This window comes from Galendromus occidentalis, unplaced genomic scaffold (assembly GCF_000255335.2).
Source record: "Galendromus occidentalis unplaced genomic scaffold, Mocc_1.1 scf7180000076723, whole genome shotgun sequence".
Lineage (NCBI taxonomy): Eukaryota > Metazoa > Arthropoda > Arachnida > Mesostigmata > Phytoseiidae > Galendromus > Galendromus occidentalis.
The window spans coordinates 66,170-84,599 of NW_003804712.1; the positions used below are offsets into that span (position 1 = coordinate 66,170).

Here is an 18,430-nt window from a genome sequence, read left to right on the forward strand (position 1 = left end):
GTACGCGTAAACGACGTTGTCGCGACGGACGGATGGCAGCTTGGGAGCCGGGCGGGCGCATCATGGAATAGGTTAGGAATGTTGTTGAATGACGGAATTCATCGTCCTCAGAATAGATCCGCGTGTATATAATTTGTGTCACCTAATGGGTTTGAGGCGACGACGCGGCGGAGCTCCGCAACGCGAAGATTCTATCTCGTTTGCGTATATTGAACAAATGATATCTTTTCCTCGCTAGGCGTCCAGGGTGGGCCAGATGGTTTATCCACGACCTGTGCCCCATGCTTTGTATACGTCTCGCGTTTCCAACAGCGAATGAGCCGAGAATTCGTACTCCGTGATGTTTCCTCGCGTCGTCTCCGGTCCCATGCTACTTTCGCGTCTTGGCGTTTGCTAGGGTATAATACAACGGGAGCAGCTGTCCGCTCAACTGCGGAACAATAATCAGCCCCAGCAGGTTCCCAAACTCTATATGGGAACATAAGAAGCGATTTCCATCCCTATGGTGTCGGAAGCGATTTCCGATTTTCCGACGTTTCACCATTCTAGATGAAACCTCAGAATTCTGCTTGCTCCTAGGGCTCAGTCGCTCCTCTGACACTTCCCGATAAGAGGCAGCTTGAAATTATCTGTGATTTATTCAACGGCAGGCTACGCTAATAAAAGCTGCTCCAAGGAAGAATTAAGAGTCGGCCTGAAGGTCACGCGTGGATACCCGACCGGCTCCACACCTAAAGCGGACATTCTGCCTGCTGCCTGCGTCGATCTCGGAGTGATTACCGCTATCATCCAAGAGATTATACTCAAATGACCGCCCGAGAAGAATATCCCGCGGAGGAAAAACTAAATCTCTCGAGTAAATTGGATCTCCAGCAGGGAACTTTGGAGCGGTCGAGAAACGAAATCAGGACTCGTGGGAAATGCCGACGAGAGTGAGGGCATACCGCTACTTCTCCGACAACGGTCGTTGAATACGAAACAAAAAGCTACAGCTCTCACTGAGGCGCTTTCAAAAAAGTCGGTGCAGGAGTTTCGCTGTTGACCTGTCAGAGGCACGAAGGCTCCGCTCTCCTTCGCGATATCGAGCTTCTCCCGGAGTCTAGTCGAGTGTCTACCGGTGATGCAATTTATTGGACTCACTCACGTATCTAACCTTCGACAGCGAGCCTGACCTCGCGAAACCAGCTGCGATTCCTCCTCCCACTGATCTCGGGAAAGTCTGTTCCGCGCCGGCTGATTAGTTTCGTCCGGAGAATCCCACAGCACTCCCCGAGTCCTAGCGACAGCCCCGTCGCTCTAGAGCACTTTTCTCATGTCAAGTAGCAAGCATCACACGATCGGGGAGCATTTTTTCGGTTTTCGCGTCGGATCGTACAGTGAACGGTCGGATAGAGGTGTGAGGAATACATGTCCGCTGCTCGTTCGACCCATTCGTGGAGAAAGTGAATCCGAATGCAATGGCGGACTCAGCCAAACAATTAGTCTATGCCGGCAAACGTCCACGTCCATTTGTCATGGTGAGCGGCTCCTTCGAATCACTATGCGTTCGTCGTTCGTTTTCGACTGCGGATGAGTGCCGCGGATCCTGTGCGGAAAATGGCTCACTCAGAGAGTGGATGGAGTTTCCGACGGCTCGTGCTCTGGCGAGCATGACATACCATCGAAGCATGAATTCTGATTGAATCGAAAAAAAAACAGCGTATGTACGAATCATTGATTAGGAAAGTTTTCGAAAGGAAGTCATCCATATCCATGACTGGCGGATTGAGCAGGAGTTCAGAGAGGGTGGGCTCGACGATTTCGAATCCGTAGGAACTCGTAAACAGCAACAACGGTCCTAATGATCTGTCTCTGACTGGGCAGTCGACTTGGTGCCGATCGATGGATCGCAAACTCCTCGGTTGTCTTCTGCGTCTGGCCAATAGACCGGACGGAAGTTCCTCGGTACACAATAAAACGATGTCCACCCGGAGTCTGATCCCGAATCTCTTCTGATCCATGGGGTCGTGCGCTGAATCGGAATGTAGGAAGATAGGAAGATTGTCCATACTCCGAGTGCGTCCGTGCCGGAGTGCGATCGCTTTGCTCTTCATCCTTCTCGATGATTTTCTTCGCAAGAAAGGATCTTCTCACGAGAAGGGAAATGGAAAATTAGAGATTAGGCAACCAAGCGTGGATGGTCGGCGTGGGATGAGCAACAGTGAATGAGTGTTTCGCTGTCCTTCTGAAGAGGGATGGTCAGGAGCGCGTTTGTCGCTTTTTTCAATCGCGAAAATTGAAATATTTTTCTTTTCCCCAACAGATGACGAACTCTCCGCCGAGAAGTGCTCCAGGACGGTCGACATCTACCAGAGCGTCGAGCTGCCACCCGTTTCCGAACGGAACCGCGGCAAACCCATCCACTGCGTGTTCCGGATAAGGGTTCGGCCGGCGCGCGAAGATTGGGTGGTGTTCGTGAGGTTCACGCGGATGCGAGTCGGAACCCCCTCGCAAGACCGGCAGAGTTGTGATGGAGGTAGGTTGAGCCGGAGTTCAAGTCGGAGTCTCCTCGAGGATTACCATACTGCACCGAGAGTTTTCGTTCTCCAGCCGAATCTTCCAGGCGACTGCACAGAGTTGTTTTCCGACAGGTTATGTTCAAATCGTGGACGGCTACACCCGGGAGACGAATATCTCGAATCGAGAGAATCCCGGATTTTACTGCGGGGAGATTGATTCACCGAAAACATTCATTTCGGAAACGCCATACGTTAAGGTCGTTTTTCACGTTGATGAATACTCGTCTGACACTTACATGCACTTCGAAGCGAACGTGAAACAACAGCAGGAAGTTGCGTCACGGTAAGTCACTCCGCTCGGGGTCATCCCCTGTCTCGCTGTCCCGATCCCGCTAATGTGTCAGTGTCTCGGTCTCGCTCGTGTTCGTGTGTCCGACTTGCAACCGGAACCGAAACGATCAGGCAGGGGGAAAGGACTCTCATTGCACATATATGAGGGGATGCCGCTAAATGTCCGTTCGTCCGTTCTGCCTTGCAGCTATGGCACATATTCGACGCTATACCCGCATCGTCGAGGTCAACCCGTCCAAAACACGTACTGCCATCGTCTGTTCAAAGATTGTTCACCCGGACGCTGCTTTGTCCAAAGCCCCGCGTATCCGGGAATTTACCCGAGGAACTTAGCCTGCAAGTACAGAATCAACGTCCGTCAGAGCCTCGTGGGACTGGATCTCACGTTCTTCGACGTAGACGGGCTTCGATGCGATAATCTTCTCATGTGTTTTCCTCGACCTGTTTCGCGCAAGGCCGACGACTGTCCCTTCGATTTCGTCCGGATCCACGACGGACCGACCGAAGACCATCCGGTGATCACCACGTTATGTGGCCGCGGAAAACTCAAGTCGAACATCGTCGCTTCGAACAGCGAAATGCTAGTTACGTTTGTGAGCTCGCCAGCGGGTCCGCTCCTCAATACGGGCTTCCATTTTAAGGTTGGTTGAACTTGGAGGGAGCGAACTCGTGACCTGAACCACCCCCCAGCCCCCCCTATTCCTCGGCCGACCCGAGCAACCCTCGATCTTCCCCGGCGCTGTCAGGCGCCAGACTACGTAGGACTAGATGTCGGTTGCGACGGTTAGTTCGTTCGTTCGCTCGTTCGTTCGTTCCACTGCAACCTAATGTGGTATTTGGTCGCGACGGACGGACGACGCGGACTCGAATGTCACCGACGACTACCACGTGTCTCTCGTAGGAGAACGTAATATGCTAATGCCGTTCTGTCCGACTCGTTGCAGGCGGATAGCGTGTACGATTCGGGCGGAGGCGAAACAATCCAACTCAGGAACGGCGGTTGCATCATCGAAAGGAGTGTGAGCACGACGGCACGCACCTACAACTCGATCAGGTCTTGGTACCCGGTCAACACGTCGTGTCAGTACAGGTTCACGGCGCCGATGGGCGAAATTATCCGCTTGGAATTCTCTCAGTTCCGAGTTGAAAGAGTTACATTCTGTGAAGAAGTAAGTACACAAGTGACAGCTCATTAATCACGCATTGTGAGCGCACGTACGGCGCGGGACGTGCAATTCACGCGTTGAGAAGACAGCGACGCTAATTGTCCGCTCGCATTCCTGAATTTCGGACGCGGCACTTGATAATTGTCGAATAATTGTTCGGGCGCTTTGCTCGGCGAATTCTTAGGCGAATCGTTAGTCCAGCCCCGACACTTCAATGCTCCCGGATATGAGTGAGCTCGTTCGATGATTAATGGAATACATACTTGAGAATAGTCGCTGAGCGTCCGGGTTCAGAAATCCCCGGATAGTCGACGATCCCCAGCGTCGTCGACGACGGAACTCGAATTCTCTCGCCGATTCTTCATTTTCGGCGGACGCGCCATTATTTAGCCGAGAGAAAAAGTGAAACCGGCGGGATCGCCAAACCGAACAGAAGGAATTCCCGTGGGAATTTCCGACTTGGATCCGTTTGAGTGAAATATTTTAGTAAACTCCGACGTGTTTCCCTCCGTTTCCAGGCGATCCGGATTTACGACTCGCACGAACTCGATCCTCGCTACATCATCACCAAGCTGTGCGACACGAATCGACCCCGGTCGGAGAGTCCGAGAACTTCGTTCGAGTCCACATCCAATAGAATGCTGGTGGATTTCTCTTCGACGGTGGGCAGCTTAGACGGCAGTTCAATTACGTTCTCATTCGAAGTGAAACATGTCAGCGCCAACATCTATGACAACAAGCTGACGCCGATGAACTGCAATAAGAAGTTCAAAGTGGCCGAAGGCGATGCCCATTCGAGGGGAGCATTTTCTCTGGCGTACGCCGATTTCGTCGAGCATTCGAGACCGGTCGGTTGTAACTACTCGTTCGATGCCCGCGAATGGCCGCACGGTCGAGTGCAGCTCACGATCAGTGCTCCGTTCGAGATCAAGACCGAAAACTGCGATTCGGAATGCCCGCACAACGGGCCGGGCCGGGTGGAGATCTTCGCCGAGACCAAGCACGAGAAGACAATTTGTCTCTGCAAGGTTGGCGCCACATTCAGAAGTCATCGAGTCGTATCGATAGGGCCCGTCCTGGACCTGGGTCTCCGGCTCAAACCTTCGCCCGAATGGCACCGAACAGCGAAACTCACACAGAGCGACCGAATGCTCGAGGTATCGTACGCGTTCTACTCGGATTCGCGCTGTGGGCCCGATCGACTGGGCTTAGATCTGCAGGGCAGTCTCCAATTCCCGCCGCTGGCTCAGTCCATGAACGTCCACTCGTCCCTGCCCATCGAAATGTCAAATGAGAGGTTTGTGCCGCTGCACTGCAGGTGGACGGCTCCACTTCTGGCCGACCACGACGTGTCATTCAGATTACAGTTCTTCCATGCGCCCTCGGGACCTTCGAGTAACTGCTCGTCGAACTATCTGTTGCTGGATGACATAGCGCTATGCCCGAACCTCCCTGTTGCGCACACGGTCCTTGTGCCGCGCCAGCACATCATGGCCCGCCACGTGAGTATTTGTCCTGTCGAGAGAGGAATTCCCTGACGAATAGATAGCCGAACTCGAGCGGACAGATGTGATCCTCCAAGAGCATCGAGCATCAATAAAGAAATCAGGAATCACGAATCAATCGCTTATGACAGAATTGATGAAATAAATCGGATGACGATCAATAATTAATTTCGCTAACGAGAACTGTTCGCTCCGGTACTCGGAGAACTAATGAATGAGCTCGATGGCGATCCGCTGACACGAAGGATCGGGCTTCGTATGCATATCCTGAATGAGAGCGGAAAAGTGTCTGTCCCGAAGTAAAGGCGAAGTCAACAGGTCGCGGTCGAGTGAGGCAACGCGTTTTCCTAATGAAGTTTACCTTATTCATTAGCAATGTTCACTCATTAGATGGGAGCATTAATCTATTTGAAGCCTCGTCGTGATAAAAGTCGCGTTCGAAAGGCAATTTGCTTCTAATGCTGCCTCGATGCTCTTCTCGCTGGCTGTTGTCCTCACATAGCGGCTCGGAAGAGCCGAACTCCGGCTTAACTTTGCGCTTGTCGAATCCATCCGTTCGTGGTGTTGCTCTCGGTGACGTTGGGAAATGAGGTTCCCACCGTGGACTGAGTGAGCGTCACGGGCGGGCTTGAGGTACATACCTACCTACGAGCAACGAGTGACAAAATCGTGGCGTATGCTGCGTCGGTTCCGCGAAAGGGGACCCTGAGAAAAATCGCAATCCATGCCCATGGGCGAAGTAGGAGAAAGAGGAGAAAAAACGCTTCGGAAATGGCTGAGAAAGTAATGCCCCACCGATTTCAGGTCCCTCTCGAGTTCCGGTCGACCGACGGTTCGGCTACAAATTTTTCTCTATGGTGGACGCACGTGAAGATCCTGCCGACACCGTCCGCGCCGGACACCCTGGTATCTCTGAGCAAAGACTGCGAGTTCCTCTGCCAGCAGTCCATGGTCTGTATCAAGAAGGAACTCGTCTGCAATGGAGTGCCGAACTGCCCAGTAAGGAGACCCGGCGGCGAGCACGACGCCGGCGCATTGGACGCTGACGGGAGCACAAACGGTGAGCACTACCCCGGTTCAGATTCAATCCCGACCGCCGGCCTGAATTTCGGAATTTCCCCCGATCTTTGGTTCCGATTGCGAAAAGTCTTGCGACGTCAAGATCTAAGCCGGAGTCCACAATACCTAATCTATTAGCGAAAGTCTGTTGCGAGCCCTTTCTCCCGCGTAATGAGCACGTTTCAGTCAGGCGCTAGAAACACTGTCGTTTATATTCAATATGAATCTGTGCCGTTAATTCCAGCGGGAGCCTTACGCAGCATGCTCCTGACACCGGATGAGGATCCTGCTCTTTGTCAAGGACTTGCAGCGAAGATGTACGTCTACTGGTGGATTATAGGCTCGGCCATCGGCCTGTGCATGGTGGTCATCGTTGCGTTCGCCGTCACATTAATCAGGTTCGTTGCTCTGACTTGCCGCTACCGCTGAAGAGAGGGGGAACAGCAACAACAGCGGAGACGCTCGCAAAACAAGAAGGAACGGCTCCGGAATCGACGTGAGCGACGCCGCACACGACGATGGCGAAGACTGTTCGGTATTGCTTTTTCGTTCGACGGAATCCATAATTCTTCGTCGTGTTCAGTGAGCAAGTCATTGTTTGGTGCGGAGCAGCTGGTCCTTGCTAGTGGCCAGTTGAAGGGGCGGGGACGAGCGAGAATGGGGACCGGAGGGAACCACCAGCCCGGATCTCTAGGTCCGACCGTAACCCTTGTCCCAGACGCTCGACTTATCGACGGAGAGCATAGAGTGAATTGCGGGGGGCTGGGTTCATGTTGGTTATGGTACGGGTTGCAGCGTGCCCGGAATCTGCTGCTGCTGCTGCTGACGACGACGACGAACAAACCATGGCGATCGAGCACAGATGTTACAGGGGCAAACTCTCCCAACAAACAGCGTTCTCTTTCAAACTCCGGTCATTTCTTGGATCATATTATTATCCTCCGCTCGCTGAGTCTCGGAATCAGCCCGAACATCGAACAGCGATCCGCGGAACTCGGCTCTGAGTTCTTGATACAGCGGCTGGACGTCCTGGGGTCCCTGCTCGTTCATTGCTTGCCGCTGTAACGAGAGAGATCCTCCCATGAGAAATTTCCACCGGGATCCATCGAAAATGCAGCGGCGCGTCCGGAGGAACCGAGATCTCACACGTCGAGATCGCGAATCGTTCCGAGTCTATTTTCCTCTTGAACTCCGAGATTACATTCGGACCCATCCCTCGATCAGAAAAAAATTTCCTCGGCGCCCGAATTCCAATTCCATGGATTAGCCGCCGGCGATCGTTTGAAGTCACCGTAATCGACGAGGCCGTCTGGACTCCTCTCAGACGATCGACTACCCACCGAGTAGCGGTCAGAGATAGTGATCTCGTTCGAGTGCGGGAGTGCCACGAGCGGATTGATCCGGCTCGGGTGAGAACGGAGATCACGAGAAAAATGCTCGAACGGGGAATCGATCTCTAGACGGATTTTCCACAAATGCGGACGCTTTATCCGAGCATTCGCAGGTTTCGAATTACCTACCTGGTGAACATTGTACGCGATAGGCGCCCTTGTTCAGTGAAGTTTGGAACATTCGGTCAGGTTAGCTTCGCTCACTGAGCGCGGAACGCGATTCCCGCAGGCCTGACCTCCGTCTCGCCTTTCAATTCAGAGCTTGTTTTCCGCTCCTCTTCCGCTCCGAATATTGGGAAATACTTCCTCGTCGGAACGGCGGCGTGTTGAAACGCGTCTGATCGAGTTATTATTCTCGGTGCCTCGTTGTCGAAGTCTCTTTCTCTCTCCCCTCTCATTCGACGGGAAGCGTCGTTCCGCTCCATCATCATGGTTATTAATAACAACATCGTTTTTTCTTTCTTCAATATTGCAGAAAGTGTGCTTACCCAAGTCGACCCGAGGCGAAAGACGACGACGTGTTCTGACGCTCAGCGAACTCTCCGTTGCGGCGAGACGGAGAAGACGAAGACTTTGAGGACAAGGTGCTCGGAGAATGATCATCTGGCTCAAGGAATCCTTATCAACTGAAGTGACTGCCATCGAAACACCGCGTGAGCTTCGCCGGAGCAGAGGATTGTGAGAAACTGTCCAGATGCCACTTCTTCTGGTTGTCAACGTCCTGACCGAAGGCAATCCCCCGAGTCCGAAACTGCGCACCGAGTCCGCTCGCACTGTTAGCAGAGCATGAGAAGCTCCGGCTGATTCCAGCGAGTCGGAAACTGACGGGACGGATGAACTCCAGCTCGGCAGCGATGGACAGAGAGAGAGAGAGAGAGAGAGGGAGACGGAGAGAGAAACGAAAACCCATATACGTACCGGGTCTCGGACTTCGAGCCGATGGCTCTCACATAGAGTGAGACCGTCTTGCAGACCGCCGGATTTCGAGGCTCTCAGGCAGACTCCGTCGTCTGGACAGGACATCCTGAACTATGTCCCGCCGCTGTGTACGATGTCCTGTTCCTCCGTATACATTGGCGGGGACTCGGGCCGGGCGACTCCATTCCGGAGCAGTAACTCGCAAGAGGCTGCAGGTGGCTCAGCGCTGCGCAGGTGGACGACGAAGTGAACATTCCGAAGCAGTTTTCACCCTCAGACAACTATTCCTCCCCCTTAGCGCGTCCCTCTCTTCTGTCCGCCCGATTCCGGGGCGGGGAGACATGGCAGATGGCGAACCAAACATTGCCGCACGCAGAGAAAACTTGCAATGCAAAACGAATATTTTGAAGCACGGCGAGCTGCTTTTTACCGCTCTGCGCCCTCTTCCCAGCCGACTCTGAGTCTGGGAAACTACCCGCGGCCACTCGTCCTCTCTACGAACGGGACGAGAACGGCGCCGGCGTCGTTCACTTCTAGAAGGTGATGGAACAGAAGGGCGGGGGATACCGATGTCACTGTCGTCCTTCTGCTTGAGCCGTTGACTTGCTTCTTCAGGTGCTATCGCAGAAAAAGCGGAGACAAGGAGAGGAATACGTTCGAGAGGGATACTTCTGCTCCTCCTCTTCCCCTTCCGATCTGCTCTGCTCGCCAAGCGTGTGGTGGACGCACTCGACGGCAACGACGACGGTTTGCCGTCCAGGAGAGAGAATTTTCGCATGAGTCGGCTTTCGAGTCCCATGGACCGCGAAAGCTCTTCACACCGTCATCGGAGTTTTTGAAACGAAAGAGACCCACAGACCATGTACGTTAGCCGGAGTTCGTATAGTGCGCGGCACACCGAGTTCTCCTCCTCTCTGAGCCGTCGCGCTGGGGGGGATCCCCGATGCCAAATCGATCTCTCAACTGCTTCGTGGTCGACCGTGATTCCTGTCTCGGATCGAGAGGACGGTTGCGACATGCGGCAATAAAGCCGGATCGCTGCCGACCATTGGCGGAGTGAATCCGGAAAAAGACTCGATACAAAAACCTACAGCGACATGAATTTCCAATCAAAATATTAACTGTTCTTGTATATGCTCTGTGAATAGTGTATATAGGGTTCGCAAGCGGATGACAAGATGATTGCTTTGACGATTTCCGGAGGTTTCGTGGTGCGTCCCCTTGGAACTGACTGACTCAGATTGACCTCTTGATCGGATATCCGCCGACGAATCCATCTCGAATCACGAATTCGAGGCTCACGTCCATTGTGTACAAGCTGTAAATACGGGTTTCGTCGACAGCTCCGAAGATCGCCAGAGTGATCGCTTCCACGGCGCAGACTGAGAGTCCAATGGGGCATATAATACGGATGTACGGATACGAATATTAAGTTGTTTCCAAGTTAAATGTGATGATGATTATTCTCATTATTTTTATTCAATGAATGGTTTCCGAGCGCAGGGAAGCAGGTTAGACACATGAGAATGGTCACGGCGAGCGCGTGGGAGCGAAGCTCCGCTGAAACCGGCTCGATGAACACTGTATCACATCGAGAAGTTGTGATTGAAGTTCGATGAATGAGGGAATGAGGAATTCTCTCGAAGGAAAACTCCGCGGACACACAATGGGATTTTGAAAAAACGTCCGGTCCAGCGAGATAGCGAAGAGGATAGAGATTCAATCACCAGGAACGATGCCGGTGTATTGAAGACCATCATCAAGAGAGAGAGCAGAGCTGTGGAATTATGAGAGTATGATGCTATTTTTGGAAAAGATGAAAAATAAAATGTTGGTGTCTTCTTACAGAGGGAATCTTGTTTTTATTTGCGATACCCCTCCCGATCCGAGACATCTACACCCGGCAAGAAAGAATTGTGTTACATTCTTCTTCAGGCATCTTGGCAGGATCATCAGAGCCCTTTCAGAAATTATGAAGGTCCCTCTAGTTCCATATGATTATCCGAATGTAAGATTCCTCTCGACGGGACTATACGCTATCGATGAAGAAAGGGTTTTCGGGAATTTCACGCGATCCCGGTTTCGAGGGTAGGCCATGCATCTGGGCGTAGCTTCCACGAGGAGGAAATCAGCCTTTTGCTAAGCCTCGCGGCCAGACGATTGCATTTGCCAAAGGAGAACTTTCAGAGCCCATCAGGGAAAGGTGGCGGAGCTTTCCTCCCCAGCGTGTTGCGTGTCTCCGTGCCACTGAAAGTGGGAAAGCGAAAGCAAGTGGATTAGAACCACGAGATCAAGTGCAGCGACCGGCGTGAGTCACTGGGCGCAAGTGCGAGTTCACTTGCGTGAACGAACGGTGACCGAGATCGAGCAAAGAGCAACGTTCCTCATCTGGCGGTCGAGTATCTCCGTAAGTTAACGCACACTCCTTCACACGCGATTGTGAACCCGAAGAGGAGCGAGAGTAAGAAAAGAATCCGGGAAAAAGTCCGTCATAAGATCTCCATTCGATCTTTCTGCGAAGGTCCCGAGCTCCGGCTCGGAGAACTTCCACCCCAACCTGGGCTCCCGCGATTTCGCGATTCATGCACTACGATATACAACCATCTCGGATCGAGCCTATTAGTCACTTTCGGCGCATAAAAGGAATTCTCCAGATCTCGAACCCACCAGAGGCGCCTCAGATGCTTCCAATCGGATTCATCAGCCCCCCCCCCCCATTCATTCGACGGCGCAGCGCAGCCGCTGCGGGATGAGCCGGAGGTGCTCCCCAAGTCTCTAAATGCTCTTAGCGATTCGCTGTAGACGCAGAGAGTGGTATGTTCCAACTGCACTCCGATAATGATATCGCGTGGAAGGAAAAATCCTCTCCTTCACTAAGAATGAGTGAAGAGATTTAATGCCGTCTTCCCCGCAATGTCCAGGTCGGGCAGCCCCGGCGATTGGAAAGAAACCGAAAATCCTAGCATGGTGAAAACTCAGCGATTGTGGAGAAAGAGTCGCTCCAGCTTTCCCAGGATCACGAGCGAATTTTCTTGATGGGCATCCCATCTCTTCCGCTGCTTTCGCTCGGATTCCCTCCTATCTGAACTTGAGAGCCTTCCGATATCCTGTAGGCAGGGGACCAATGCTTCCCGATACACCTCATGAATCACAACGCAGCTCTTGCCGCCATCAGGTATCCCCTCGAAATGCGAGGACTTGCAATGACAACACTTCCTTGTCACCGCTCGCCAAGCTTGAAAAATCCTCAGGGGGAGGGTAAAGAAGATATTCGTGTCCAGCAAAACGACTCCGAGGAAAACCGCGATGCTTGCGAGCATGCCTCATTACAAAGTGTTTAGGGCCGGGCATACATTACTAGATAGTGAAGCGTGGGAGCAAAAGCGGCGGACGATCGCCACTGTCCAGCTTACTCGAAATACCTACAACATAAATAGCAGCTGCACGGTCAGAATCGGTGCTCGTTTCGCCTGCAGGTGGAACAAAGTGATATCGGCGGCAAAACCTCAGGCTACAGCATTTCCGCGGGACTGGGGTTTCCTGCAAGAAGGAAGAAAAGGTTCTGCATTCTTCTTCACCATACCAATCCAGAGGTCAAGTAGGAAGAAGGCTGAGACTTAGCACACATCAAAAGACTCAATCGAGACCCCTCCTGAATCGCAAGCTAGAATCGCTAATGATGCAGCCTGTACAATACAGCCTAGGTAGAGTGCAGTCCCGCAAACAAGCTCGGATTTTCGTTTTCAAAGACACAGGACCGTATTTTGTGGAATTCATCATTCCGAATGCAATTTAGGGATTCACCATCGAAGGTCCTACAGCGAGTATGAGCACGTGTCGTCACCAGAGAAATATTTCATCGAAATAGTCCGCATGCCAACCCACAAACATGGGAGACTTTGTAGCACCGTGTCTGGGTCGGCGAACCATCTATCGCCGTATATCTATTGGTTCATTATGCAAACAGAATCTGTGCAGAGAGACAAAACAGTCTGGGGCTCCCTGACCGGGAAGCAGAAGACTGAAAAATAAGATGCTTGCGATAGATTCGGGGATTTGCGGTCCCCGGAATGAGACAGAGCTGCGGATCGCAATTTACGCACAGATATCCTCCGCGGTCATGCTTGGTCTCATTTAATCCATTCATGCTGCAGAGGATGATATGGGAACCCCTACGGACGGGGAATGCGCTCGCTTCTTTCCTCTGTCCATATCCCATTGGTCAAGCCCGCCAGCTCACTCTGCTCGACGGTGAACTATGATTGTGGAACAGCTAACGGGAGCTACCCGTAAGTGAGCCGGAGCTGACGTCCGAGGAGAACAGAAGACTGAGTGTCCCTTTTCCCACAGAACGGTGCTTGGAGCTCCGAGTCCATGGGGAATTGGAATTAATTCGCTGGAAGCCGACCACGCTGAGTGCAGCGTGAATTCTTAACAGCTTTCGCAGGTTGAAGACGCGAGCAAGGCAAGTGTCGCGCCTTTTCCCGTCTACGATCGGTTGGGGAATCATCCGCTGATACGAACAGGGAAAAATCGCCTAGGAACCTTTTTTAGGTGACTGCCCCGGCTCCGACTTGGCCGACGCAGCCGGTCCCTCCCGGAACGAGTTCTCGACGCCACGAAGGCGCGCTTTCGGCGCTTACGAAGCTCGATGAATGAATCCACGGACACCAGGTACTCCTTCTTGCTTTCTGGCTCAGAATTATTTTTCTCTCTGCCCACCGGCGCTCGGTCAAAGAAGCAAAGGACACTTTCCGCCGGGCAAACCTAGGCAGCTCATTGTCATGTAAAGTCCCAACTGTCCCGATTTGCTTCAGTCCCGCTTTCTCTACGGCACAAAGCTGAGCTCTCCCACCCAAAGTACGCGGCCGTGCACTGGGGGAAGGAGGAGGGGGCAGGGATGAGTGACAAAAAGCGGAGATGGAAAACGGGGATAACTCGGCTCCAAAAGAAAAGCGACGAAATTCTCAAGTCACATGGGAACAGTCTTCCTGCATCGCAAACGAAGGGAAGATCGCGGCCGTCGGGGGAACCGAGCATAGACAGACAAAGGAAAAGCCAGCAATAACAAAAGCAACTGTCGTGGAGGGACGAATTATTAAAGACTCCAGGTTGGTGGAATTCCTGCATTCGAAAGCGCGAACTCAATCTCGGCGAAGCATGAACCATATCAACTCTTTGAAGTCGGATTGAAAGTTTCCCAGGATCCGGAAGAGGTGGGTAATTGAAACCTGATGCCTCGATCCATCCGTCTCTCTCCCCTCTCCCCTTAGACCTATTGGCAGTAGTCGCGCTAGGCAGTCGGAGGAGCATCATCTACATGAATTCAAGCGTAAATGAATGCGGTTCTCACTCAATCAATCTGAATGTCTCTCACGCCGCGCCGCCGTAGCCTGGTCCGTCTCGCAGGCTTCCGGCTCCGCTTGGATAGTAGCGAAGAGACGTAAATCACGCTTGGTCGCCCCCCAAGTAGGGCTTAGAAGTCGACCGAACGGCTCTCGGACCGGTTCGGCTAGCTCTCGTTCGCTTGTTGGCTCACTGGCTCCATTATACATAATGATCGAGTTCATTAAGTAGATACCTGGATAAATGTGAAAGACAAATACTACCCCGTTTGATTAATTTTGTTGCTCCGTAAGTCGTCGGCACCGTTGTCATCGTCACGCCGAGAAAGAGAGAGGGGACAAAAGGCCTATACGAAGGTCGAGACGACACTAAGAGGCTTTCTGTGGCTATTGAAGCCTGGCGGGGATCCATTCGATGTCAGCAACGGCGAAGGATCTCGCGAGCCGGGCTAAATATAATTGATGTTCTTTCTGGGTCGTTCCGTGTCGAGAGCGGCGGTTGATTCCTGCTTGGATTAATCGAATTATTCTCCGAGCAGGGGCTTCGCTTAAAGACGAGCGGCAAATCCGAGGGAAATCGCTGGGAGAAGATGATGGACGCTCGCGAATACAGATATCCTGTGCCTTCTCCTCGGAAAAAGCGGAGCGATAGGAAATTCCCTCCTGATATCTTCCTATATAATACGTAGAGCTCAGTCCATTTGGGGATGGAGACGTGAATTATATCGAACGTCCGCAGAAATGGTCTAGAGCGGTATAGAAAATCGATTCGGCTTCCGTGCTCATTCTTCACCGCTCGACAGGGGGCGCTACAGAGAAGCGATGACAACGGAATTGACAGCAACAATTAAAATGATGATGACGAGATTGTCAGCTGCGCTCGCCAGAGTGCGATGATTTCCGCAGACCCGCTGCCGAACGATTTTCGGGTTTCCGGATAATCACATTAGTCCATAACGAATTTAAACTGCGGATAACGGACTGGTCGTCCAGCATGAGTGTACGGCTGGCCGTCCGGCCGACCGACGGGCCGGCCAGACAGCCACCGAACCAACCGACCAGTCGGCCGCCGGTCCTTGCGTCGGGGGTCGGTCGAGCAAGTCATGCGAGGACAATTTTTCAACCGCACACTACTTCCGTCGCTGCTGTGAACACCCTCGACGAGATTGCCCTCGTGCTGAAAGCATCTAAAATTTATGCTTGCAAAGCATGGAGCTGATCCCTGATTGAAAATATAACGAATTGGACAAGACGAGCAGAACCGAGGACGAGCAACGATATTACGCTCGGAGCTAGATCAAATGCTCCGTTTTGCAACTCGCCGATATAGGAAATTCAAGGGTCCAATGCGATGACTGTGCGGTCCACCGACTGTGGTTTCGGATCAATATTGCGGCATGGAGGACATCATGAGAATCACACGGATCTTGAGATTTCCTCGTGTACAGTGGACTGGCTCTCGGACCTCCGGCTCAAGGGTCGTGATATTGTGCCGGAACAAGCCGAACGAATCATCGAAAGGCAGGAAATACGGAAGGAAAAAGAGCTTCCGATAAAATGCTCTTGGAGCTAATATGTATGCCGACGGTTCCGAAACAGCCTTCTGATCGCCTTCGCCTAAATTCTGCATCCGGAACTGCGGACCACGCGTTCCGCCAGGGAGGATTTCCGTGCCCAGCACGTCCGTGATTGATGGAGACGAAGGTGGCGAAGGATCGAGGAGCTACTCCATTTCTCGGGAAGAGTCTGGATATGGGGGAATATCTCCCACTTGAGATGCGGGCACGAGTCGAATAGCGAGGAGCGAACCGTCTGGGTCGCTCTTCTTTCTGAATAATAATTCTCTGCCCGGAAGGTGACAAATCAGAGGAGCACAATCCTTCCTCATGAAATAATCAGTGCCGGATCTCGCCGGAGGCAATCATTAGGAGTCTATGTATTTTCAAGCCGAAACCTCGAGGTCGCTCCAGGAAGGTGTTAAAGAATCTCCACCAGAGAACCCTGAAAGATTTCGGTCTCAGCGAGCCGTGGGACCCCCGTCGAGAACTCAAATCTCTGTACACCAATGAGCGTATATCAAGCAGGCACGGAGAGTACGTAATTTTTCATTCCGTACACTGACAACTCATTCCATAGAGATTCATCCCGAGTTCCTTAATTGATAGTTCTCGCAGAGGACGCCTCACGTACGTCTATTCAACAAAGATTTGTTATCATGAGCTCCCTCATAACAACAGCAGACCGGGCCTCAAAACTACATCCTACGCAGGATCGACTCGTGAGCCAACAAGTTACTGAAGCTGCCGGCGATCCTCGAACGGAACCCCACGCTCCCCCTCCCTAATCCCCCATTCCAGACGAGTCATTCCGGATGTTGAATTTTCTCGTGACAAAATGTACGGAAATTTTCGAGATACTGCTTTTTGAATGATGATTGGAATTCAAAAAGAACTTCTGTTCCTTGAGATGCTCATTGATGTGCCGTTCTGCTGGTGCCTCGACCAGCCAGTCATATTTGGATCGGCGGCTTTAGAGCGGCCATGCCTGAGAAGACCCTCCGAATCGGGATGCGTGGGAGGTTGACCAAAATCCGTTCCAGGGCCGAACGAGTCCGCTAGCGACAAGAATGACGTTAGAGGTTGAGATTCAGTGCGGGGCTGGCGACAAAGAATTCAGCGAGATAGTCGGAGGTATCGATCCTTGTTCAAGCTGGATTAAAACCATGACAGCCGTTCGGGAGGGGAGACGGGCGTCGTCGATGCGAACCACTATTCATGCCGTCGGAACAGGCCCCTCCTCTCGCGAGTATTAAATAACGGCTGGCAGTTGCCTCCTCTTCCGCGTTTTCGCACCTCTTCCCGTGCCTTAGGCTGTTTCTCCCTCCACCACTCGCGTGAACACTTCTCCCGCCTCTCGGAGACTCCGGAGGCCGCCTCAGGTCTGAACTCTGTGATGCAACCCTGCCCGATTTGTTACTCTTAATTTGCAGGCTTCTCCTTCGGCTGAATTCCTGTGAGAACGTCGAGCATCTCCGACTCGTCACGAGTCCTTTCTTCTGGCTCGACAAGGAACGAGTGGAGTAATGCGGGTTCGCAAGTGGCGCTCGTCCGACGAGCGGCAGATACGGAGCGGCGATACCGCGCGAGAGAACGAACAACATGTGACGCACGAGACCTCATAGCTGAGAAAAATCTGCTCGATAGAAACCCGCCGTATGAAATTTAGTGCTGATTCTGATACTTTGATAGACCCTGCTTTTCTTTGATCCGGTAAGACAGATTTGAATGAATTCGGGAAGGGAATTCGGACGCGTCTCCCTCCTCATTCTCCAAACGAGAAGAACAAGCTTCGTTCATCGGGCGGCTTTCATCCGCTGCCACCGACGTCGATCAATTTTCGCAAGCGGAGAAACTTATCCGTCAAGGCGTCCCTCCGGTGAGGTGAAGTTTCGAGCCTAAATAACGCTAAAAACTAAGGAGATGAATTTCCTTGACAACGTTTCAGACTTATCATGCAGGCTTCCTCTCCCTCGCTCAACCTGTTATGCGCAGTCGTTAAGCCTCTTCATATCTCCCGGTAGCGTTAATCATCACGTGGGGGGACCACATTCGAGGGAGGATCTGACGGCCCAGGAGCGAGCGATAACGTATTTTGCCAAGAGGCAAGGAGGTCATTGGTACTGCTTTAAACAGCAACGAAGGAGGCATTCCCGGGGAACCTCACTTTTTGCCAAAATACAAACCCTCAGGAATAAATATATATATGTTGTTTATCTTGAAATGGTAATTCGTTACCTCAATCAACCTGTCTCCTCAGAATCATCATGGAAAGATTGGGTTTCAGCCTCTCGATCAGACGTCCGTGGCAGGCCTCCACTGCAGATCCCCGAGGGTTCGCCGCATTGACATCTGGAGGCAGCGAATCCGATCTTCATTCCTCCAGAGTGCACTCGGTGAGAGCTCGAATTCCGGAGCGATCCCGTCCTGAAGATTCGCTTCACTTAAACGATGCGCAGCGAGTTTTCAAGAAAATTAGCTGCTTGTCGTCGTATGCTCAAGCGAATTGAATGCAAATCAGCTTCTGCACACACTCGCTGCCACAGTTACCGACGAACGGACACACAGGCAGGCAGGCAGACGAAGAGATAGATGGGCAAACAGACAGACAGACGGAGCCTTGTTGAAACTCGTGCTGAGA

At 52.3% G+C, this 18,430-nt stretch overlaps 1 protein-coding gene across 1 annotated transcript in view; it reads left to right on the top strand.

The window, feature by feature from the left end:
- The window catches only part of LOC100901623 (uncharacterized), a 39,963-nt gene extending 31,466 nt beyond the window's left edge, over positions 1–8,497 (top strand). Inside the window, exons 3-10 of the mRNA XM_029110539.1 lie at positions 2,303–2,515; positions 2,631–2,841; positions 3,037–3,490; positions 3,794–4,018; positions 4,534–5,517; positions 6,325–6,580; positions 6,830–6,977; positions 8,446–8,497. Of these exons, the coding sequence (XP_028966372.1) occupies positions 2,303–2,515; positions 2,631–2,841; positions 3,037–3,490; positions 3,794–4,018; positions 4,534–5,517; positions 6,325–6,580; positions 6,830–6,977; positions 8,446–8,497 (2,543 nt within the window). The remainder of the gene's footprint in view (positions 1–2,302; positions 2,516–2,630; positions 2,842–3,036; positions 3,491–3,793; positions 4,019–4,533; positions 5,518–6,324; positions 6,581–6,829; positions 6,978–8,445) is intronic.
- Positions 8,498–18,430: the final 9,933 nt, after the last annotated feature.